This window comes from Plutella xylostella, chromosome 7 (genome assembly GCF_932276165.1).
Source record: "Plutella xylostella chromosome 7, ilPluXylo3.1, whole genome shotgun sequence".
NCBI lineage: Eukaryota > Metazoa > Arthropoda > Insecta > Lepidoptera > Plutellidae > Plutella > Plutella xylostella.
This window is the reverse complement of record NC_063987.1, coordinates 921,549-947,831: the sequence shown is the minus strand read 5'-3', so window position 1 is coordinate 947,831 and position 26,283 is coordinate 921,549. Positions and strand designations below refer to the sequence as shown.

Below are 26,283 nucleotides of genomic sequence, written 5' to 3'. Positions count from 1 at the left end.
CCAACTTATTCCACATTCCTATACATAACTACAAGTAGAATTTTATTTAATAGGTATCATGTAGGTACATGGGGGTAGTTAAATAAACTTCAGCGTAGTGGGTCACCATTATTATAATTACATGCGTGTCATCGTCTGATAAAATTCCATCCAGTTTTTCCGGATTACCTAACAACATACGTTTTCCTTTCTTAACACTAACGCCCCTAGCGGAAGTTTACTGAAACTGACCCGAAATAAGAATTTCTCGTTAACTACCATAATATTAAACTTGAAAATCGAATAAATGTAAGTAGGTACACCACATCCACCGTCCATAATTATTATGCCTAAGGAAAATCGTTATGTTGTTATAATTTTTCAGAAAAACAGCAACAAGAACCACAAGAATATGAAGAAGAAGAAGAGATCCAAGAAGACTGTGAAGAATGAACGTCCTAATTAATAAAAATAAAATATCTACCTGATACATGCCATTTCATTAAATTTTGTAAAATAATTAATAAATTGTTAATTTTTTTCGTGTTATTTTTTTCATTACACACACACACGCACTCACGCCTTGTACTAATGTACTCCCTTGCGGGGTAGGCAGAGGTGCATTGCTGCACCCACTTTTCGCCAGAGTGTTAGTCCCAATGTAATAGGGGGCGGGCCTATTGCCATTTTACGGGCACATCCAAGACCCGAGAACAAATATCTGTGTTTAAACAAATATCTGCCCCAGACGGGAATCGAACCCGGGACCATCGGCTCAGTAGTCAGGGTCACTAACCACTACGCCATTCGGTCGTCCTTACCTAACAACATACGTTTTCTTTTCTTAACACTAACGCCCCTAGCGGAAGTTTACTGAAACTGACCCGAAAGAAGAATTTTTTTCATTAGTTAAAAATAAACGTGTAGAACTGCCATCTAGTGTTCACTATAAGAAGCATAACTGACAGCTGACGCTTCAATATACGCTGAATTTTAAATTCATGTTCCTACATAAATTTCTTTTGTAATAATAAAAATGCAACATAAAAAATAAATTACATGAAATAACAAGCCTTTGGGTACCTATAATGAAATCTGCAGCCATTTAATTATAACTAGTTAAGTATACTTAGCTATTCTAATATTGAGTTAGGTGGTAGATGGTAGACGAGTCCTGGGAGAAACGGAACGTTCTTTCAAAACACGCATTTGACGTGTTGTACATGTGATTTACAAAATAAAGTTATTTATAATAAAATAATGCCTATTGTTAAGAAAAAGAAGCATGTTTCTAAGAAAGGAAAGAAAGAGTGGCGTAAATACTGTGATATCAAGGATGTGGAGGATTTCCTTGAAGATCAACGACTTGAAGAAAGATTAGGGTAAGGTTATGTTACTTATTTCCTTTATATATTTTAAAATGTATTTCATGGATTTAAAAATAAATTTTATCCTTGTTCTTTACGTACTCATTCATGATTTCGTTAGTTCACTTTTAATAATTATCAATAAGCTTTCTATAAGTACTTAACTGTAGTTTACAAAATGTTAATTCCACTTTTTGTTTTCAGCTGTTTAATCAAATTTTATTCGGTTTTCATAGTTGAGAATACTATAGTATAATCATAGGTACTCATGCCCCATAACACTCTTTTGTAATGTTATGTCTTAATTATTTTAAAAATTACAATAATAATAATTATAATACAACACTCTTAAGACCTCTACTACTATTTGCACAAACTATAACATTCCAGAAAGTTCGACACAAAACCGGACAGTGAGCTGTTTGTGGTAGACACCGGCGGAGATGCGGGTGAGCAGCAGGATGGACAGAAGGAACCGGAGAAGCCACTCTCGGCCAAGCAAAGAAGAAGGGCCAAGCTCGCTGCTCCACCTAAATGCTTTGAAATTCTACAGTCTACTTCTAAGGTAAGCTCTAAATTAGGTTACCACTTTAGATATTATTTACAAGGAGGAGCTTCTACTTTTATATTTCTTAGTAACACTGTGATAATACTACAGATTATTTTGGTCAACATAAGATGACATTTTCAATAATAACCACATACAGTTAATATAATATCCACGCATATCACACAACAATTGCAATAGTCAGATTAGTTCATATTCTGCTGTTTGTTTGTCTATTGAGAAAATTTACTTTACAGTAATTTCCCATTCCAGGTACAAGATCCAAATGCGAAACGCAACCATGTGAACCCCATAGGCACTCGACCTACTGCCCTCAGCAAGATCACTGAAGCCAGGAAAGAAAAGAAAGGAGCGTATGAGAAGAAACTAGAACTGGCCAGAAAGAACAGAAAAATTGCCTTTGAAAAGAAAAAGAAAGCCAAGACTGCCAGACAGACCTTTGGCATGGATGTTTGGGGTGATAGTGGTGAGTTATAATATGGTATATCTTGCTTGAAGGGTAGGCAGTAGTGCATTGCTACACCTTGTTTCAGTCAGTGGTTCCTATTTCATATATTGGATAAATTGGGACCATGATGACCAATCTGTGTTTAAAGCAATATCTATCTCAGTCGAGAAAATAACATTTAAGCTTTAGTCTGTGTAATAATTTCTAGATTGTACTGGCTATACTGAATGCTGCACTGGAACAAACTCAAAATAAACCAGTGCAATTTAAAATAAAATGAATGCTAACAGATAAATTGGAGTAACATAATATAGGCTACATCATATAACCCAAAACTGTCAAAAACTGTTAATATTGAAGAATTTATTACAACACAACATCTCTTTAACCCTGATCTCATCACCCACAGTACCAGAAGCCAAGGGCATCCCGTCCACGCTAGTCGGCGACTTCATCTCCCCCGAGGCGCAACTCCACAATGTGTTGCCGGAGCGGCGCCTGCGCCCGAAGCCCCCGCTCGCGCGCACCGTGGTCGCGAGGAGCAAGGTCGCCGTCCCGCACCCGGGCGTCAGCTATAACCCTAGTTATGAGGTGAGGAGGTTATACGTTTTAAAAATAGCTCCAAACGTGTATTCTTATTTATAACATTACAATTTAGTTAATTCTAATATACCGTTTAAAGCAAGAGAGCACAAATATCAGATGCGTACTAAAAATCATCTGCAACTACCCTCACCAAGAACAGTTTTCGGGAAAAAAAATATACTATTTGAAGGAGCACAGATGTATAAACTTCCACAAGAAATAAAAAAATCAGTTTCACTTTCCATATTTAAGAGCCGTTTAAAAGAATATGTAACTGATAATATAGGTGTACTTTAATTCTACTACTAATCTTAAGTCGGATAAATGAAATAGTCTGTGGACTATGAGAAAGCCTTTGATTCTATTGAGCTCTGGGCGATGCTTCAATCCCTTCAGCGGTGCCATATAGACTATCGCTATATCGAGGTGTTGAGATGTATGTACAATGCTGCCACAATGTCAGTTCGATTACACGAACATAGCACAAAACCGATCCAGTTGCAAAGGGGCGTGAGACAGGGAGATGTTATTTCTCCGAAACTGTTCACCTGTGCACTGGAAGATGTTTTTAAGCTTGTAGAGTGGAAAAGACTGGGCATTAACGTCAATGGCGAATATATCTCTCATCTACGATTTGCTGATGACATAGTTATTATGGCGGAAACGCTGGAGGAGTTAGGCGAAATGCTCACAGACCTCAATGATGCCTCTAAACAAGTTGGGCTGAAAATGAACATGGACAAGACAAAGGTCATGTCGAACGAACATGTTTCATCATCGCCCGTAACTGTAGGAGGTGTCACCATCGAAGTTGTTGATCAGTATCCCTACCTAGGACAAGTGATCCGATTAGGAAAATCCAACTTCGATAAAGAGGTAGCTCGTAGAATCCAACTCGGATGGGCAGCGTTCGGGAAATTACGACACATCTTCACTGAAAACATACCTCAGTGTCTGAAAACAAAAGTTTTCAATCAGTGCGTGTTGCCAGTGATGACTTACGGAGCCGAGACGTGGTGCTTCACCAAAGGGCTTATCCACAAGCTCAGAGTTGCTCAGCGTGCTATGGAAAGGGCTATGTTAGGCGTGTCCCTGCGAGATAGGATTCGTAATGAAGAAATCCGCAGGAGAACTAAAGTTACCGACATAGCCAAAAGGATTAGCACGCTGAAGTGGCAATGGGCTGGCCACGTAGCCCGCAGAGCCGACGACCGCTGGAGTAGAAAGGTTCTGGAGTGGAGACCCCGTGTCGGCAAACGGCGTGTCGGTCGCCCCCCAACCCGTTGGTCTGATGATCTGCGGAAGGTAGCGGGAAGCCGCTGGATGCAGATGGCGGGTGACCGTTTGGGGTGGCGATCGTTAGGAGAGGCCTATGTCCAACAGTGGACTACGGAAGGCTGAGAGAGAGAGAGAGACTAATCTTAAATTTAATATACCTAATAGGTAATTTTGTGGGGTCCCCTGGCTTGTTGTATTGTTTAAATTTAGATTTTTCGCTAACTAGATTTTAAGAATGCATGTTAAGTTAAGTTGTGAATTATAAATTAGTTCTTATGAGAAATATATATCTAAAACCTTAAAACCTTTAAAAATTGCTGTAATATTAACCATAGCCGTCGTTTCGTTCGCACTATGGAGAGTTTATTGAAAAACGAAAGATGGATGAAGACGTTGTTAAGTATGCCAAAGGTGCAATGTGCAATGCTATTATTCGAAGATTGCAATACAAAATAATAATAAGAGTCAATTAAGCTGCTAAACAGTTGCTATTAACTGTGAATAGCGACTTATGAATAAATTATTTAATGATCAGTATGTACTTTCACTATGGAACGCTCTCCCTTTAAATATAAGGCAAGCGCCATCTCCTGCGTCTTTTAAACGTATGATCAAAAGTCATTATCTTGAAGAACAAGTTGAGTCTTAGTTAAATTATTTTTATTTTAGTTATTTAAATTGTCAGAGCTAATATATATTTATAATATATATTATTTTATTTAATTATTGTTATATATTTATTTATGTATGTATTTATAATTATATATGTATTTTATATGTTCAATAATTTTGTTTGTTTTTAGTTGTTAATTTCGTAATTATTAAGTACACCTAAGTGCCCTTTTCCAATGTTTAACTTTTTATCTATAACGGTTGTCTGGAAGAGATCGCTCTTAGCGATAAGACCGCCATTTGTGCATGTATGTTAATTAAGTTAAATTTAAGTTATGTCTCATGGTGTGCAAATAAAGATTATTATTATTATTATTACTTTCACCACATTAAGAAAAAGATCATCAACAAGTTTAGCACACAGCCATAACTTTAGTGTTATAATATGTTTCATTGTAATTTCTTAACCCCAAATTCTCTTCTAAACCCACCCTCTTCCATCTCCCCCCAGGAACACCAAGCCCTTCTCCGCGACGTTGTCTCCCACGAGGAGCAGCTCATGAAGCGAGAGCAGCACCTGCTGCGAGTCACCACCGGCATGTTCAGCAAAGTGACGGAGAAGCAACGAGATGTGAGTACTTTAATGTCCTTCTAGCCGAATTTCGACTGTAGCGACCAATGTATCGAGAAGTCCTCTGAGCGGCAGTAGATTACACCATCGACGAATAGAGACGTGAGCACTAATGCAGTCATAGGGTGCTTTTCCATTCATACTTGGCGCCGGTGTTAAAATGTACAGCTCACTTTTCCCCAAGCAAGGTTCCCGCCCAGTGCCTTGTATCGTATATGTATAGTTCCATATGTGTCGTGGGCTGGATAGTGAAAACAGTTGGTCTCCCACGAGGAGCAGCTGATGAAGCGCGAGCAGCACCTGCTGCGAGTCACCACCGGCATGTTCAGCCGAGTCACGGAGAAACACCGAGACGTGAGTAGTTTATTGTATCATTGCCTTATTCAGTTGTCTGGTAGACAAGATCAGAAGACTGAAGTCATTGGGGGCAGTCAACGTCTTAGAGCAACAGTTTATTTTAAATGCACAGATGAGTAGCGTATCGCTTCCAAGAAGATTTTAATGCAACGTGAAATGATATGAAATTTTATCGCCACACATACAGCAATATAGACAAGTCCCATAACAGACTCATGCTATCTTACAGTAATTTTTATGTCTACACTTCTATTACACTCCCATATACTTACTATAATATTATGTACCGGCTCGATAAGCGATATTTTTAAATGTATCAAGATTATTTGTAATTTTTATGCAAATTATAACAAACACCAACCTTTCTCCAGGAAAACTGGCGCAAGGAGATGTCAGCCGGCCTACCGTTAGCCGAAGAGCCAGAGGACAAGTCAGACGCAGACACGGACGACGAGGTGAAGTCAGTGAACCCGCCGGTCAAGAACAAGAAGAAGGACCACAAGGCCAGGAGGAAACAGAAGGAACAGATTCTGGAGAAGGAGCGGCTGAAGCGGGCTAAGATTGACAAGAAGAAGATTAGCGATATTTATAGGTGAGGGTTTTTGGTTTAGTTTAAGTGATTGGGTTTTGGACCTATTCTATAACTTAATGGTTAAATGCCACTGAACCTCTTCATAAGAGAACGGTATAATATTATAACTATTGTTGGATACGGAATGTAAGGTAAGGCCATGCCTGTGTACTGTAGCTACACCTTTTCTAGGTTATATAAGTAATGCCTAGATAGAATAAAGGGAAATTCTGTCATCCACATTCACTGAATTTAGGCATCACTTATATAATCCACGGAAGGTGTTACAACAGTGCACCTGCATACATAGCACGGGACGCACGACGAAAGTTACAAAGGTTTTGGACAGATACCCACTTGTCCATAGTTTTATCTCGTCCTCGTGTAATTTATCAGACACATCAACTACCAAATACAAATACCTATTTATTTACATAATCCTATAAATCACACCACCTAATCTACCCCAACCAATCTCCCACCAGACTCCGCAAGCTCCAAGTGGCCATCAAGACCACGGAATCCCAACAAGAGCTGGAACGCTCACAACGCCGCTCCAAGCGCCTACAGGTTGAGGCCACCGCGCCGCCGCAGCTCAGCGGGCACAAGACCGCCAAGCCTGAACCAGACTTTGTGGAGCCGGCCACGCTGACGGGGGATTTGAGGAATATTACTAGTTCTAGTGAGTATTCGTCATAATGTTACTAACTGTTTATTTTGGTCGCACTAGGGGGCTGGACGGCGTACCAAGATTTGTTTGCTTGTTCTTGCTGTCCTAGGGAATACCAAAATCGGTTCTTCGGTAAATATGACCGGATACAGCAATTGTGGTAACATTATAAATCTCGTTGTCTGATGATGCTACGGTGATATGGCAGTCAGATGCTCAGGGTGCGCCGAACGTACGTATATAAGGTACATTTGATACATCTCTCGCACTGATGCTCTCATGGAGCGCTTTTCCTCGCATACATATTAACGGCACCGAAGCTTGAGTGGGTTCGAATCCCGCACAAGACGACGGAATTCCAACAAGCCGCTCCAAGAGACTGCAGCAGGAGGCCGCCGCGCCGCCGCAGCTCAGCCGGCACAAGACTGCCAAGCCTGAACCAGACTTTGTGGAGCCGGCCACGCTGACGGGGGATTTGAGGAATATTACTAGCTCTAGTGAGTACTCGTTACAATCCTATAGGATGGGCCTATTCAAATATAAGACCGCCATGCCTGAAGCTGTCTACGTCGACTGGGGATTTGTGGAATATAACTAGCTCCAGTGAGTAGAAAATAATCGTTCGTTGCTGGGTGTTTGTCTCTCTAAGAGCACTACAAACGGGCATTGGATTTCGAACCCGACTAACTGTTTATGTTTGTCGCACTAGCGGACTGATCGTTTCTTCGGTAGATATGACTTTTAACATCATAAATCTCGTTGTCTGATGATGCTACAATGATAAGGCAGTCAGATGCTTAGACTGCGCCGAACGTATACCTATAAGGTACATTTGATACATCTCTCGCACTGATGCTCTCATGGAGCGCCTTTCCTCGCCTACATATTAACGGCACCGAAGCTTGAGCGGGTTCGAATCCCGCACAAGACGACGGAATCCCAACAAGCCGCTCCAAGCGCCTACAGGTTGAGGCCACCGCGCCGCCGCAGCTCAGCGGGCACAAGACCGCCAAGCCTGAACCAGACTTTGTGGAGCCGGCCACGCTGACCGGGGATTTGAGGAATATTACTAGCTCTAGTGAGTTTACAGACTGATATATGTATAAGGATTATACTAAGGATACTATGGCGTGCTGTAAGGGTATATACCTACTATCTCTACATGAAACCTCTGCCTCTCTACAAACGACTGCCAAACCTGACTTTGTAGAGCCTTCTACGCTGAGGAGTTAAAGATATAACTAGTTCTAGAAAAAAAGGAGGATGATGTGGCCCATTGTTCTCTATAAGCCTCTACCAAGAAGATCGTATCTTTCTGATGCAATTTCAGAGAGACCTGATGATTCACTTATTATAAAATGGTATACTTTATCTCTAGCTCGATCCAAAGGACTTTCAGTGACTTTAAATCGGTGGACCGGGTGGAAACCTCATTTCGAAAGGACATATCACATTCATTATTATCATCATCATCTGCCCGTAATAGTCCACTGCTTATATCTATTTCATTTAGATAACATACGCCATATGCCAAGGGCCATTCTACCATTTATCAATATTACCCCTCTCCTTCCAGCGAACCTGCTTAAAGAGCGATACCAATCCCTCCAACACCGCGGCGCCATCGCGGCCTCCCGCCTCATGATGAAGAAGAAGAAGCGGGTCAAGAGCTACTTCAAGGCGGGCCACAAGGTCACCGACCAGGACGTGGAGAAGTATGTCAAGGACTTCAAGGCTAATACTGCGGCTGCGAAGGCCAAGGCCAAGGCGAAGGTTTAAGTGATGAATAAAGAATGTTTGAGGTATTTATTTTGGGTTTTATTTTTCCGATGGGGAGGAGTTTAGTTTTGGTAGAGCGTAGTAAATATATAATGGACCACATTATTTTGACAATACGACAAAAGAATATACATACGACATACATTTCATATTAGAGTAGAACCGACGAACTTAATAATGCTCTCGATGGGTATTTGACATGAAATGTGGCCTATTTATTACATTGACTATGTACTTTCGTGGTATGAAAGTCTTTCAGAGACGGCAGTTGGTTTAAGTTTTAGGTTTGGATTAAAAGAAAAAAATATAGTTTTACAAAGTTTATTGTAAAAAAGATTCCTAACATAATATAATACAGCTAAATAAAATCTACTTAAAACTATGCATTTTTACAATAAAAAAGTTGCTTGGCAGTTTATAACAGAGTATTAAATCTAAGTAAAATATAAGTAGGTAACTCAGCAGTTCTTTAGCACTAACTCTTCAATATGTGAAGATAATACGATGTCATGGTAGGAAACTTAAATGCCTTAAAATATCATCTTTTAATTTTAGTCTCTAACGCACAGGTATCAAAAATATAACCTTAATGAAATAACAAAATAAGTTAACTACTCGTATTCTTAAACACCGACGGTAAGTATAAACTTTCATTAATTTGTCATCTCCCTAAAACTAGTTAGTGGTAAATAATCTCTAAAATTTGGATACAGAGTCCGAAAACAATATCTACAGAAACATCACATTTTAACAATGTTGACGGCGTGTTCGCAACGATTTAACGATTCTACTAATTAATTTATAAATTGAGCCCGAATAGTAAGTACAAAAATATTAAGCAAATCGTTGCTAACACGCCTTGAGTAGTAATTAATGGTAACTAGAGTAAATAGTGGAATCAACCCCACTTCGCCGCTATCGAGTAGAGCGATCTTAATAGTTCTATAGCCCGAGTGTCAGATACAGTTTTCACTTCTGATCCACCAGCAGAAATCCTGGCGGCCGCTGTAGGAGCATCAAAGGGTATGACGGTGGTCTTAATTTCTAAATTAGAGCTTTTTGTTAAAAACTTCTTGGTCCCTCTACGGTTGGCCGGGGTCGTCCTAGTAAAAGGCGTCGGAGTGATGTTAGAAACAGTGGTCTCTACTATCGCCTCGGTTGTTTTAGGTGCTTGTGTGGTGGAAGGGTTGGATAGCGAGTTTATGGCGCTCGGGTCAAAGTTTATACTCTTGCCTCGTCGGTCGGCAACTCTGCTTGGCGCTCTGACAGTCTCGAGGGTCTTGTCTGTTCTTCTATGCGTGTTGGTGTAAAGGTTGGAATCGTAGTCGGCAATGGTGGTTTGCGTTAATTCTTCTTGCTCTTTAGCCATTTCGTCCATGTCTTTCTGTGATACTGCCATGAGGGCTTCTAGCAAAGCTTTCTTGGATGCTTCGGCTGTGCTATTGTGGTCGTCATCGCAAGTTTGCACTAACAACAGAATTAACCGCCTGACCGTCTTCGATTTAGTTTTCTTCATCACATTCATTAGTTTCTCGGTGGTTGTTGCGTTCATTCCTCCCATTATTTCTTTAGCCTTTTCCACGACAGTCTCAGCTATAGTGGTCAGATCTTGGTTGGATTCAGTAGACGTTGATGGATTGAGGAGTCTGCCTTTTCTTTTTGAATCATCGTCGACTCTGTTAGCTGGGGTCGTTTGTGAAATAAATTGAGAGGATGAGACTTCTTGCTCGACAGTTCCTGTGTAATCCGCAACGGGTGTAGTGGCGGTGTTAAAGGTTCCAGCCCAAGCAGTAGTTTGACTGCCTGACTGCAAGCCGTGGTGAGGGCCATTTTCAGACAAACCGTCGTTAAGAGTCATAGGGTCTAGTACCACAGTGCTCTGCCAGTTTTCGAAGTTGTTGGACCATTGGAATATATTTGTAGACTTGTCGCTGTCTGGTGAAGTGAATATGCTGCTGATTTCAGGAAGGTATGTGGTTGGGGCTTCATTGTCCTCGTTTTTGCTGGTCGTTGTAGGCAGGTAGCCAGGGGTGGTTGGCAGGATGGTAGTGGTTTCCCCTTGGTCGGAAATTGTGGGTGCTTCCAATTCTTCAGCTGGTTTCTTAACTGTTGTCTTGGTTTCAGTGTCGAAGTTGATGTTCTTACCTTGTCGCAAGCTGTTGTCTTGAGGTGAGACGAAGGACTGGCTGTGAGCTCTTTGCAGTTCCTCTTCATTTTCCAACTCGCCGCTGGTATCCTTCTCAGTGAAGTAAACCGGAGTGGTTGTGGGAGGAGAATAAGTGGTAGGCTTGATCTTTTTGCTCTCAAATTCATTGAGCTGCACACTGGTTATTGGTAACGAGGTAACATCAGAAGCATCAATACCCCAAGCTGTGGGCAGGTTTGTGTTCTCAACATATTCGTTAAGAGGTTGAGCTCCGGTTGGGTTTACACCTTTGCCGTACGGAGAGTCGTTTGATTCTTGAGTATTGTTCTGGAAACCTCCGTATCTTGGTACAGCGTAACTGTTTTCTGTTGTTGTTACAAGGTTCTCTCCATAGTTCGAGGCTAATGTGTTAACATTAGAGGCGACAGTGTTGGAGTATGAGGAATGAGTGACGGAGTATTCTCTGGGCGTGGCGGCCGTGGTGTACGATGCTGATATTCTTCCGCAGCATCTGAAGATACTTCTAAGCGTGCTGGCCGGAGTGGTGGGTTGAGGAGTAGTGGTAGTCTCAATGGCTTTAGTAGTAGGAGGGTCAGTTTCAGTGTTGTACACTGGATATACGGTCGATGGATTCAACGATTTGCCGTCTCTGAGTTGTGCTAGCGCCGGTCTAGCTTTGTTCTCGTCTGAGAAGCCTAATATTTCATCATCCTCTTCATTGATTGTTGTCGTCGTCTCCGTGTTGTATACCGATTCTTCAGTGGCTGTAACTACTTCTCCGAAAGATGGTTCTGTAGGTCTTATGTTGGAGAGCACTTTTCTGAACTGGACTGGATCTTGGAGATACGCTGAGAGTGCGTGAGTGAAAACTTGGGCTAGTTCTCTGATTTGGGGTGATGTAGCCAAAGGATTCTGACTTTGCATGACAGCTAGGTCATCGGTCAACTCATTGTATGTGCCGTTGGGGTCTAGTCTGATCTCTTCCAACAGGTCTGAGTTGTCACCATGTTGACCAAAGAGTTTGCTGTATTTGTTAATAGTGTGTCTGCTGAACAGTGCGGGTAAACCTTCTTCTAGCATTTCGTAGTCATCAATAGCTGTTGTAGTTGTTTCCGCATCGGCGGCGTCTGGAACAGGAGTGGTAGTGGACAAGTTATCCAACGCAGTAGCGTAGTAAATGGCCAATGTGTGCAGTGTTTTAGGGGTCAGTGAAGGAGGTACTACAAGACCAGGCCTCTTTCCGTACTGCTTATCATCAGTGGTCGTAACAGTTGGTTCTGTGGTGATCAGAGAGTCCAAGTTCAGCTTCCTCAAGAGTCGTTCTCTCCTTTCTTGGTAGTTGGGTTCAGTGCTGGCGTGATGGAAGTTGTTGGTGCTGAAAACATCGTATCTGATGGATGATGCTGTGTCAGTGAAGTAGGAATCACTTTTGGTGGTGTGAGGGATTTTCGTGACGGTTTCGTATGTGTCTTTAGTACTGTAGTGATCGGCTCTGTCGGTAGCTGTGGTTATCTTTTCAGTGGTAGTGGCTGTCTTGTTCTTTTCTCGCTCTAAGAACTCCTTCAGTAGGGACACTCCCGGTCTAGTGTAGGGTTGTTTCTCGTTGATTGTGTTGGAGTAGCTTTTCGTGTAAGGAAGTAAAGTGGCGCGTTTAGTAGTCGAGTCCACATAGCTTTGCTGCTGCTCTACATTTTTGTTCCGGATTTCGAACAGGGTGGTCAAGGTCGGGTTCGCTTTTGCTTTTCCGACTCTAACTGCTGGAACGTTGGGCGTGTACACAGGGTAGGGTCTGAAGTTCTTAGTGTAATCTTGGAGGAACTGTCTGTTGTTGTTGTTAGCGAAGGAAGCCGACTCGGCCGCGACCTGCATCTCCTTGATAGTGTTAAAGTCACCGCCAGATGGTGCTGGGTTCCTGTAAGTAGCAGCATCAGTGTATGTCGGTAAAGTGGGGCGAGGTGTGTTGGCAAAGTTGTTACCGATCAGCTGGACGAGTTTCCTTCTCTTCTCAAAACCAGACGGGACTGGAGGGTACACGGTCTTCTGTGTCGGATTGTAATTTGATTCAGTGAACAGGGATTGGAAGCTTCTGGAAGTAGGTTTAGGGTTGCCCAATGGTGGAGTGTTATCGCTCTGTAATCTTTGGCGATGACGCAGCAGTCTTTCAGTGGTGCTGGTCGGGAGATCCTTCAGCGTTGTCCTCCTAAGCGGCGTTTTCGACGGCTGTATGTTCGACGCGTCTGAGCTTATTTGTGGTAGCTCCAAGGTCTTGCTGAGCGACTGGGTGATCTTCTGGGACTTCTTCTGTTCGTTGGAGTAGTACTCCGCGCTGGACTCGTAGAGGGCGGGCGCGGAGGCGCAGTCCACCTTGAACCACCAGTCACAGATCAGGTGCGACTGGCTGAAGATGGTGCCGTTGGGACAGAGGAACGAGATCTTGCGTGATGTGTCGCAGATGTGGAATACCTGCCAAAGATAGTATAAAGGTTAAAGGTGAGAGTATACCCAAGTAATTGACTTGTGATAGAATTTTACATAGGTGTCTAGCATGCCTAACTTGTACATGACTCGAATAACTGCTAAGCAGTATTCCCCAACGCTTTCTTTATCTGCATAACCTTCTTGAGTGCAATTTAGGGAAAGGGAAGCATTCCTTTACTTTCGCATTCAATGGAATTACACTGGAATCTTCTCTCAAACTACTCATTCCCGCTATCGTACCACCACCGACACATTAGCAAGCACACAAAACAATCCATCACCTCAGCATCATCTCTTATCTTTTAGATCCATACAAGTACCTTCAGATTTGACAGATAGGCAATGCTGCTTAATGATTGTCATTTGCTAACAGAACAGCTACGGTTAACTGGATGACAGGTTCATACCTGGCAATCGGTCTCCAGGTCCGCGTAGTATCCGGTGGGCACGTTCTTGCAGTTGAACCCGGTGGGGGGGATGTTCGGGAACGCGGGGAAGTCCACGCCCGCCTTGCCGATGACGCCTGCAATCAGGGAGACCAAGAGGTGAACGATAACGGAAGGAGAGGAACGAAGTTATTGAAGGGTTGAGGGGTTACTAGTCAATAAGGAATGGTACGGCTGGATAATGAGAAGGGCTGCATAGGTATCTTCATATCGTGTTGGTTATGAATAGCTATACAATTTTAACTGTAAAGAAAGTATCAGCCAACTAGACTAGACGTCTGTCTAGCAACGTCTGCTCAGGTTACGCCAGACGTTTACATAAAAGAAACGGATGATACGTCACTCAAGGAGGCGTCTTCCGTGGATACACAACTGCGTATAAAAATAAAGATAATGATGTCTAGCGGTATAATAAGTACCTAAGGTTGAGGGCAGAATGTTGTGGCTCTCTTTGGGAAAGACTTATATATGTCTGCGGCATATTGTAATTTAATAGTATGATTAGGTGGTGTTATAAGACCATACTCGACCCCTAACACAAACAACACCACTATCCCTTACCATCATGCCTAATGACATCCAGATCCGGCTCCGTCCGCTCAGGAATGAGTCTCTTCACCAGTGCCTTCTCCTCGGTGTAGTGCTCGAAGCCGGCGGCCCCCGTCTCCTCTGCCAGGGAGCTGAGGGTCTCCACGCTGGGCGCTGGCTGGTAGTAGTCGCGCTCTAGGGACGTCAGGATACCTTCCTGGAGCGATCCTTTGTCCACTAAGTACTCTAAGCCGAAAGCGGGTCATTCTGAACAACTTTGGTTCTACGTCGCGCTCTCTCTTGAGGCTGCGCGATGTGAGTGAAAGCGATGCAAGACTTTTGTCACGTCTTAAATGCTCCCCGTTGTAGCCCTTCTGGCAGAGTGTTATGGCGCTCCTTGAGCAATGCTCAATTCCAGCTGTGGTTTATTACAATCTAATGTTAAAAAGGTCCCCTCCCATACCCGACACCAGTATCCCTTACCATCATGCCTAATGACATCCAGGTCCGGCTCCGTCCTCTCAGGGATGAGTCTCTTCACCAGTGCCTTCCCCTCGGTGTAGTGCTCGAAGCCGGCGGCCCCCGTCTCTTCGGCCAGCGAGCTGAGGGTCTCCACGCTGGGCGCCGGCTGGTAGTAGTCGCGCTCTAGGGAGGTGTCCTGGGGAAAGTGGTTGAAGTGTTTGGTGAAAAAAGTAAGAAAGAAAAATCATAAATACGATTGCAACAAAAAGGTTAAAAATAAAATAAAATGAGCGTGAATGTTGCTTCCCGGTACCGAAATGGGTTCTAGCTCAGTTTGATGCTATGGCAGGTGTACACCATGGTGGATTTATGGGAGAAACGGCGTCGACAATGCCGATGAAGTGGACACACTTCTGTAAATTTATATACGATTGTTGTGTACGATGCCGTAAGGTGGACGCTTACCTTTAAAAAGAAGGAGTATTTTAATATATTGTCCTCTATTGTCGTTTATGAGGAAACACAAATATCAACCGGTAGGGTATAATATGACTGATTTTATGATCGCGATAAAAATTCCTTGGATCGCGGAGCTATAAGAGCGCTTTTTCTTGGTGTTTCGGCATGGGAATACAACACCAAAACCATGGTTTATCACTTATTCGATACGATAGTTATTATTCTGTGATAAAAGTCGAACACTGTTAATATTCGTTTTCGTTCGTCGTGTTTTCTGCCATTGTAATTCGGCGCGGTCGCGATTATCGGAATAATTATGAATTTGTGAAATATCGGTTAAAATATCACCAACTGCCATTAGGCATTATATTTGTGTACTGTATTATAAACAAACAAAGTGAATTTTGTGAGTAAACATGAAGATTCCTTCGGATTTCACCTACACGCCGAGTTCGACTTGCCTACGTGAGCAAAACCTATCATATTTATCTATTTCCAATTATATTTATCTAAAATCACTTTTGTAAAGGGATTATCCAGTCAGATTATTAATCGTCACAGTCCGGGATGAGCTGGATAAAGGTAAATAGCTAAATAGTGTTCTATTCATGGAGGCATCTTTTGTGCGGCCCGTGAAATAATTTAATTGCAAGGGCCCAAATTGTCGGCAGACGAAACAGTCATGTTATCGTGAAAATATCCCGTAGTAGTTCAAATTCAAATGATTTATTGCATATAGTGTGTACATGGTGTTATATTCTTAATACTAGGCACTTACAACTTAGTACCCTTTTTCAGGTGTAGCAATTGAGTTAATCACTACAGTTGATTAAACTGACAATTCTTCCTAAAAACTCACCTTTCTTCGCTGAGCAGTCCGCCGCGAGCCGTCGCACGCACTCGCTATGCCTGAAAAGTGCAAAATAATAGACAATTTGTAAATAATTACATAATAACGTAACAACCAGTAAATAACCGTTAAAAAAACGGCGAAAGTGATGACAAAGTGGTATTAAACTAACGACACTATCTGTAAAATCTGCTATTCGAAATTTAAATTCAATTACGGAACACTTATTACTATTAGGAACGTCTTTTAAAAACATTTATCAAATCGTTGTTACAAGAGATTAGTAAAAGTCGTTGAGTGATGTACCAGAAACTTTCGATTGCAGCGGTACAGTATGAAGTTGTACAGTGAAAATGAAATAATTTATTCGATATTGAACCGCTTCTGTCTCGGTGACCCTTTGGTACCTAAACTAGACACAATAGATATTTAACTTTCTCTACTTTCCGGGATGTTTGAGTTTAATTAAATTTTTTGAGGAAATTCAAGTATACTCTCCATTTGGTAAAATCATTCTTATATTCTACGGAGAAGGACGGAGGTAAGAAAGTTGAACACCCATAAATGTGATCTTATAAAGTCTAAACAAAAAACTTTTGGTAACTGCATCGGCAATAAAAAAATATTATAGCGATTTTCCCTCACTCGATATCATCTCAACACGCGATATATCTGGTTTTACATAAAGGTGTATTGAGAAATATAGTGTTATTAAAAATTGGTTTGCTATATATTTTATTTGCCCCGCTCGGCTTCAAATTATACATAATTTTTAGCAGCGCCACTATAACGTACAGCCACTGTGGCATCGCATCTTTCCATTAACAAAAGATTAAATAAAACAAACAGATCAATAATTCAGTTTTATTATCTGATACAAATCTAGAAACTTCTATTCAGACCGACTAATTTTAAATACACCCCTGCAGGTGAAGCATTAAAGGTCATATTAGTGTAAGATTGCCGTTGTAAGTATGTATGTAAGCTATTAGATTTCGTGACATTTCTCTGTACTAATGGTGTTTAACAAAAGGTACTTTCTCCAGACGCTAGTGGTGAACTTTACTGATTATGTAATGTAGAGTGACCTCTAGTGTAAGTACTTTTCAAATATAATTATTGTTAAATTCCTTATTGTTCATAAATGAAATTAATTAATTTGTTTATTGGCGAAATTAATGCTCATAGCTTTCATTAACCTGTTTACCGTGGATGTTGTGAAGTCTCATTATTGGTTTTGAAATGAATACTGGCATTATTTATGATTGTAAAAAAACATAAGTAAATAGATTTTTTATAAGTATACTACTTCGAAGATATTGATTCTAAATGTACAGGCAGTTAAAAAAAGAGTAGGTAAGTATAGAATTCAAAAATTAGCAGATTCCAAAAATATTACAGGACTGTCTAGAAAAAAGTCGCTTAGTCATTTCTGCCTTTCCAGCGTCGATATGCAATCCATCCATAGGCATTAGGCATACCAAATCGGCTTATCATTACATGAATGAACCTTCATCAATATGACCCAAGACATATAAGGCGTAGATCACATAAAACTCATTTCACCGGCCGTATCTGATATGTTATAATTAATGTTCTCTTCGACTCACAACCATTCAGCCAATTGTGTATTTGTGTTTCAGATAGCTATCGGGACTTTATCTGTGGGGTGAATCGTAACAACCTTTCTCACTGTAACGTTTATATATCGTTAGATCTAAACGTGAGAAGCGAGACAGTTTATAGAGAGCTTTTGCGTACTGTCTTTTATGTCTAAACATAATACAGATAGCCTCTTGATCTTGTCAAAATATGTAACTGTAGGTGTTTCTTGGATGAAAATAAAAGCCATTTGAAGAACGTTTTGAAAGTTCGATTCAAAGTTACTGACTAATTTAACTTGTAAGTTCGTTAGGTAAGTGCATTTATATATATCAACTACATTTACACATTTTGATTCATCATAGTAGGTAATAGCTGAAAGCGCTTGTTTGTATAAACACGCAAAAAAGTCTTAGGTATATGGAAAATGTCCAAACTACTCCAAACCCTCCCTTGAGGTAGGTACCTACAGAGTGAGTACATCTTCTGTCATGTTCGTTTCACCAGAAGTGACTCGAGAAAACATTCAGAAGACCCACGAAACTTTTTCACTCGAGTAAACCATGAAACTGAAACTATAAATATGAATAAACGGTCTTCGATTTGTCTATGAGTGCATCGACAATAGAATGCTATACTTGATACCACGCCCACACATTAGCCTATAATGCACTAGAAAGCGGTTAGCATGTTTGTAATAAACTCAAAGACTTGTCAATACGTTGTACGATATTATGATTACATGATTAGGCAGTTCATTGTTTGACTAGACAACTTGTTGAGCGGGAGTTTAATCCCATTGAAAGATCAGGTTTAGTCTGTTCGGTGTAATAGATTGTAAGCATTTCGATTTTTTAAAGAAATCTCCTAAATAAAACAATGAAGTTAGGGTTAGGAATTTATGCTTCCTTGCTACGATTGAGTAACGTTTTATAACCATAATAAAATGTTTTATCTATCTGGATATTTTATTTTTCTAGGCAACAGTTGACCTTATTTGGTAAAGTTACAGCCTTTTTAACAGCAAACATAAGGAGTTTGCGTAAATAAACAACCATAGCAATAAACTACTTAATTTACAACCAATCACAAAACCTATTTACTTGCGAAGCACATTGCGTATCGGAGAAACCTCTTCACCAAACAGCCCATTGTACAAACAAATTCTAAATAAGACATTTTATCTGTCGGCAGATAACCCAGTTTACTAAAACTCATTTGCCATTATTGGTTGTTCTGTACCTTTACGTATTACTTAAATGAGAAATAAAGTTTACTGCTTCCAGTGGTGCAAGCTTCTGCAGTAGTCTCTTTGAGAGAATGAAGCGATCTTTAGTTAGTGCCAATTTCTCCATTCTCGGTTAGAGCATAACCAGGGAGTAGTGGTTAACTTTTGACACATCTGTCAAGAATTTAATATGGAGATGACGTATAAGATCATCCTTTCCCTGGTTACGATCTAACCGACTATGGAGAAATTGGAGCTTAGTCATTAATAGCCAGTTTTTTGATCTGTAGTTAGCTCAACCATTGGTAAAGAACGAATAGTTAAAAATCAACTTAATTCTTCTTAAGCAGCTTTCATGCTTGTGCTTGACACGTGACTTGACTAATGATTAAAGTTGACTACGGATCAAAAAACCGGCTTCATGAATACTTGGGCATGAATGAAGAAGATACATTAAGTGCCTATTTCTCCATAGTGGGTTAGAGCATAACCAGGGATTAAAGTAAAAGTAAAGTAAAAGATTATTGCTTGACTTTTGACACATCTGTCAAGAATTTAATATGGCGATGACGTATAATTGATCAACCTTTCCCTGGTTACGATCTAACCCACTATGGAGAAATTGGAGCTAAAAGACCTAGGTAAGTCAAGTCATAAATCATAATGTTTAATTTGTGAACATTTTACAGGTTAAATCTTATAGATACGTAAAATATTGGCAATATACTTAATTGAAAATTGCTAGTTAAGGTTTATCGGACTTCGTTATAAAGCTTTAACATTACAAAGAACGCTGATGTAACATGTTATTAAATTTGTAGAGCCAGTATTTATCCAGGCATTTAGTGGAATGCCCAAGGTCTAAGCTAAAATCTAGCCTTATTATTTGGGTGCACAGACCAAGGGGTATTATCATTGTTTTAGAGAAAGGTTAGTAAAATAGTTATTTTAGAGCTTTTATTACATTTAACCGTAGTCCAGTTTTTGTGATACGTCCGTTATACAAGGGGTTGCAAAAAAGACAAAAGTTGTTTAGAATTACCTCCTGAGTCACCCCTTTTCCGCTTAGTAATACACTTTTGTAACACCTGTAGGTATTTTCTCTGCTGTCATTAGGTACTTACGAATATAAAGCAACATTCATATATACCTATATACATTTTTTTCGTCATTATATATATTATAGGTATCTTACACATTTAATGCAAAATTAACTAAAATATGTATTAATATAACACAAAAGTACGGTAAGTATTTGAGATGTCTTTAAAAACTTCATAAAATAAGTAACCGTGTAATTAAATTATCTCGTCATCAAAGCTGTGAAACTGTATGCCTTAAACTGAAACAATGAGCCAAAGAACGCGGCTAATTCTTATTATTATTAAATTTTCTTATTATTTTATGGAAGCTAAAATATTTATTGTTATTCTGAGGAAGCCGATTACCTGATTAGTGATTACGCTAAATTGCTAGTTTCATTAAAAGGGTAGCCATGAGTTATTATTTTAAGCTTTGTTCTTGGCAGTGATGGTGCTTTGATTGGCTAAGCTTTAGTATAAGGAGCTATTGTTATTTTGAACAGTATTCGATAAATATTTCACTCAATGGAGGTAAGTTAAGATACGGGAACCACCATTGTATATTATATATACATAACTCTGTGTGATAATGACATCGTATGAATTTAATTCCATATTAGTCCATAGTCTCAATAAGTTTTTCATAGATATTTAATAAAACTTTAGTTAAGTAATTGAAACATTTACGAATCTTTTCTTTCTTCCATTTACGGATGGACTACAATGTTAAACTTATTAATCTAACGTATGATTTATTTACACACATAACTCTACATAAGTACTATGTCGATGTACCTGCCTCGTAAGAATGTTATTCAGGAAGAATATACCGACTTTATTCTGCGGTCTGTGGTCGCTGCTATTATGACTCCATTTGATTTGCTATAATACTATGCCATAGTAGTGCCACGTGCTCAGGCGCATAGATGTAACTACACATGTAAGCTACTACTATTGAAGTAAATTCTCAGCCGCATGTTATTTGACGCGTGTGGCAAAATTCAGTACAAAATGGTCTCTATAATATTCATAGGTAGGTACATATATATATTTCTAGTACCGTGCACACTGGGTTGTCGTTTCACGTCGATATACCCTAGACCAGTCAATCAATAAATTCACACAAGTGCGTCCACTTCATCGGCATTGCTGACTACGCCGTTTCCCCATAGACTCATATACATCCGTTTGGTAGGATACGTACGATACCGATAGGTACGATAGGCTTTCTTTTGCCAAGTATTGTCTACTAGTTACCAAACCGGTAACTTGTCTACAGCAAGTCAATACGCCAATTTGTCGTATTAACACTCACAGTTAGCACTTTCAAACAGTGTCGCTATACAGGGTGTTGCAAAATTGGTTACATGTGCAGCATGGTATATCTAAGCCTGAAACTGAAATCAGAATTTGAAAATTCGCGAAAAAAAAATCATTTTCCATAGAAACTTTGTTGGTCACGTGACTTTTTATTTTTACTATGGGAAAATATATTTTTTTTCGCGAATTTCCAAATTCTTATTTCAGATTCGGGCTTAGATATACCATGCTGCACATGTAGGTTTCGGCTTAGTATACCCTTTTTGCAACACCCTGTAGAAAGGTCGAAGTAGAGTGGTCATTACGCCTCAATGCCTCCTATTGTGATGGACAGCTGTATACATTGATACTATAATATGAGTAATATTAGTATATGTATAATATGAGTGAGGTGATTATAGGAATGATTAATCATGCATTCATGGGGCATTACGTTTAATAGAACATATTATTATTGTCACTTTAAGAGTGACTCGTGGTGTGATAAACCGAAAATAAATTTATACATAAATGTTTATTTTTTTGTGAAGTTCACTGAAACAAATTAATAGGTACATACTGTCCATGCGTCTAGCTTTTGTCTGAGTAGCTATATAGTGACTTCTAATAATGCCTTCTTCAGATAAACATCACAGTCATCACAGATTCGGAAAAAAAACCCAAATCTATTTTGAGTTCCGCACCATCATCCGCATGAATTTTATTGAATTAAGTTATACGAGTAAGTAGTAATTTATTAGGTACTATTAATCCAATAGAACCCAGTCCCATAGCAAAGGCCCAATCAAGCTAAATCAACGTCAAGCGCTGCCAGCTAAAACAATTTCAAAACGGCGTTACAAAATCACGTGGCACGATGGTCCTGCGGATCATAATAATTATACTACAACGACGCGTCCGAGATTCAAGTACACTTGCGAAAGCGCAGCCGACCATCTTCTGAGCTAGCCTAGCACGGGGCGCAAGACACGCACGTAAAGACGTGACAAAAGTTCTCCGTCACACTCTCAAGTTCTCCGTCACACTCGCTCTCGAGGCTGCGCTATGCAAAACTTTTGTCTTGCGCCCCGTGCTAGCCCTTCAGCAGTAAACTACTGAAAATTTTAACTAAGGCGGGGAGTTAGTGCTGCACCGCTAGGTGCTGACTCTCCCGCGCTTCATACAAAATTATCTGATGCTGTGTAGCAGCAATCGGTATAGTAAAAGATCTTTGCGCTAGTCTACAGTAGGCAGACTGTTGGCTGCCAACTGAGTTAGCGGTGGCGGGCGGCGGCGTATCAGTAAGTTCAAAGTTTCTCGCTCACTCTACACATCAACTTCCCAGTACACAACCTATGGAGATTTTTAAGACCATTGGTTTTCATTTTCGGGAGCTTTTTTATTTAGGTTTCTTTAAAAATATATAATTAAATTGAAGACATCTTAAGCCTTTTTGATTGTAAAAATATACCTATTCCAATCATGTAAACATGAAGGTTATATATATCAGATGTAGAGTTCTTATAAACAATCAAAATGTTAAACAACACACCTAATGTGTAAACATTACACTCCAGTCCGGTTTATTCTATTTCTAAGCCGAGATTTTTCTCAATACATAATTATTATTCACAAGGCCTCTACCTCTTGAAACAGTCTGACATTTTCAGATAATCTATTGACAAACCCAGCCTCCACTACCCTACAACTAGCCAGATTTTAGTCAATCTAGCTCGCATCTAAATGTAAATCTATGCAACCTACTGTCAATGGGATGATGGCGAAAACTTGCCATAATTTCTTCGATTGCTCTGCGAATAAAAATGAAAGGGCACCAGTGAATTGTACGGCTTGGTGATAATTCTGGCATTGTGCAATGATTGCCTACCTTAGACAAGTATTGCCTACCCATCAAGAGAAAGACGGTCAGAAAGCGCACTGACCCAGTGCGGGCTAAATTTAATAAGATACACTTGTCTGGTGAGGAAATCTGAATTATATTTAAGTGGATAGATAATGAGCTAGTTGTGCCGATAGTATGGTAGTGGGGAGTATCGTGATCTCAAATGACACATAATTTGGAGAGCAATGAAAAAGTTCCACTTACAAAATACCGACCACATATCCCCAATTTTTTTTCTTTTTAATTTTTATTTACTTTTTTAGATGGGAATATTCTGATGCTGTATTAAATGTACTTCAATATTGAAGACGGCGTCATTAAGCTAGTCTGTTCCGTTTAGGAGGATTTTGGTGCTATTGTCACTGGAACTTTTTCATTGCCCGTGAGTGAAATATAAATTATGTAACTCAGACTACTCGACGGTGTCATTTAGTCCGTATAAGTACCTATACGATCTGTTAATTTTATTTCCATTAGCTAGAAAATTTTCACTATGTTATCAAGGTGTAACATTGGAAAGGTACTCACATAATAATAGTAATGTGATGGCGATCTGCCGTGTCGTCGCCATATTGTTTCCGGTTCTACTCCACTTCCGCTTCATCAGTTTCTGAAACAAAATATAAACTTAGTACAACATGCACCTTGACAAATAGTGGAATCAAGGTGGGACGCTATTCAGGACAAATCAGCGATTTCAAAATGATAAAAAATCCTTGATCGAAAAATTCTGCACTGCAGAAATCTTCTTGCCAATTAATTCTTTCAGCTTCAATGCATAGTTTTTGTTGTTGTTTTATTTCATTATCTAATGTTGCTAACTTAAACCGTGTCTTGTAACCATCTCTGTGAGTCTGGTCCCTTGAATAAATTAATCTAATTATTACTAAATAGTCAGTATCGTTATGAACGATACGACCGAATGGCGTAGTGTTGGCTTAGTGTCCCTGACTACTGAGCCGAAGGTCCCGGGTTCGATTCCCGGCTGGGGCAGATATTTGTTTAAACACAGATATTTGTTCTCGGGTCTTGGATGTGCCCGTAAAATGGCAATAGGCCCGCCCCCTATTACCTATACATCGGGACTAACATAAACACTATCGAAAAGTGGGTGCAGCAATGCACCTCTGCCTACCCCGCAAGGGAGTACATTAGTACAAGGTGTGAGTGTTAATATTATTTATATTATATCGTAATGAAAACTCATTGGTTTCCTGAATCCACTGCAGCGGGTTTCACACGCGGGGGCTCACGAAGCCAAAGCACGATTCAGTGCATTCCGCGCCATCACATTTCACATCTCAGGATGTGTGAAAGTTGTACTGTTTGTGACAGCTTACTGCTTAGTCTGCGGAGTTCATAATAAGGGCGCCTTCAAATTAGTCGCTAAGTGTCGCGCGACTGCAGCGCTGCAGCCGCGCTGCTGTCAAAATCCATATAAATTTTGTAATTTAAAAGATGCGCGACTGCAGCGCCGCAGCAGCGCTGCAGTCGCGCGTTAATAATTTATATGGAATTTAGACAGCAGCGCGGCTGCAGCGCTGCAGTCGCGCGACACTTAGCGACTAATTTGAAGGCGCCCTAAATGCAGTTTTGTCATCTTTTGCACCTTAAATAATTTGTTTTGATTTTGTTATATTTGTCTTATGGTCTTAGTCCTCCCTCCAAGTAGTGCTACATCTCTGATGTCTTCTGCATTCACTATGTAACTACTATCAACTACCTGTCCGACCCAAGAGGGCGTCCCACATAATTTTGCCTATTTGAGGTTTCAACCGATCTGAATACAACTGTCTTACTCGGTAGTAACATTAGTTAGCATATTTCCAATCGCGCCCGCGGGTCCCAGGTTCGAAGCGTGCCCAGAGCGGTAACATGCGCACGCGTGTTACCGGAAGTCGTGAGTGCAAGATGGCTGCGCTTCCGCCCGCCATTGTTGCAACATGGCGCCAATTATTAGCGATATATTTGTGACGTTTGCTTGTGACTTTCTTCGACACCTGTTTGACCTTTTGATTAAAGTGTTGACATGTTTATTGGTGTGGTATTAGTGATATTGTTTTGTATATGACATTGTCATACATAATGACACCTAAAACAAAATAACTATTACCTACGTACCTACTGTTTAAATTATCTCGTAACAACGCGAAGGAACCCAGCAGGTGTTTACATACAATGTACACATCTCAGTTGAATACTATTTAACTAAAGAAACATTAATTATTCTAATTATTAACAGTAAATATACACACTTATCGTTATTTTTATCTTATACCAACTTACTATCAGACAAACTCACAATAGAATCGACAGCCACCATAAAAGTTAAACCGTACCCAAAACTAATCACGGATTAAAATCAATAACTCAAAGTGATTCACTGGCGACCCGCCACCGCAACTCACCGCACCCGGATGACAATCGCAGGCCAGTAGTGTATCTGTTCGTGTCGATCTCGAATAATCTCATTTTTGAATCGAGTACTCGTGACGGACGAAAGCATCGTAATTCTTGGGAAAAAGCGATGAAGTGAGCGACCCTGTTGGTTCTGTAACCGATTCTCGTGAAGATTGTTTAGGGCAGGGCCGGAGTTGGGTATTGTCGGGAGGGATACACTATACACACATAATGGCATGCATGTAGTCTATATTTTATCGCTTTAGACAAGATTTGTTGCTAACAAGAGAAGAGTATTATGTATGTGTAGAAATAGTATTATAGTATACATATTGTATAACTACTTTATTTATGGGACTATAGGTCTAAAATATACTACCTAGTTATGTTTACAGATAAATAATGTACGACTGTTTGTCTCTAAGTAAATAAATAAATAGCAAAAGCTGAATGACAAAAAATTCTGTTTACATCTAAAAGCACCTAAGTACCATAATAAAGTTTAAAAAATATAATTAGCCTATTTAGATTAGAACTCTTAATATATTTTTTAAA

General features: G+C 40.1%; 2 protein-coding genes across 3 annotated transcripts in view; one reads left to right on the top strand and one right to left on the bottom strand.

Annotated features, from left to right (window-relative positions):
• Window positions 1–1,159: 1,159 nt before the first annotated feature.
• On the top strand, window positions 1,160–8,871 carry LOC105391970 (ribosome biogenesis protein NOP53). Its single transcript, XM_048622203.1, has 8 exons — window positions 1,160–1,361; window positions 1,737–1,911; window positions 2,167–2,380; window positions 2,772–2,953; window positions 5,349–5,468; window positions 6,197–6,417; window positions 6,882–7,078; window positions 8,643–8,871. The coding sequence occupies exons 1-8, from the start codon at window positions 1,240–1,242 to the stop codon at window positions 8,843–8,845; spliced, it is 1,434 nt and encodes a 477-aa protein (XP_048478160.1). The 5' UTR covers window positions 1,160–1,239; the 3' UTR covers window positions 8,846–8,871.
• Window positions 8,872–9,152: 281 nt separating this feature from the next.
• The window catches only part of LOC105394621, a 65,799-nt gene continuing 48,668 nt past the window's right edge, over window positions 9,153–26,283 (bottom strand). For both annotated transcript variants that reach the window (XM_038106839.2, XM_038106840.2), the window contains 5 exons: window positions 23,857–23,938; window positions 16,224–16,273; window positions 14,927–15,101; window positions 13,877–13,992; window positions 9,153–13,454 (listed from right to left, as the gene is read on the bottom strand). In XM_038106839.2, coding sequence (XP_037962767.2) covers window positions 9,744–13,454; window positions 13,877–13,992; window positions 14,927–15,101; window positions 16,224–16,273; window positions 23,857–23,932 — 4,128 coding nt within the window. In that variant the 5' untranslated portion in view covers window positions 23,933–23,938 and the 3' untranslated portion in view covers window positions 9,153–9,743. The remainder of the gene's footprint in view (window positions 13,455–13,876; window positions 13,993–14,926; window positions 15,102–16,223; window positions 16,274–23,856; window positions 23,939–26,283) is intronic.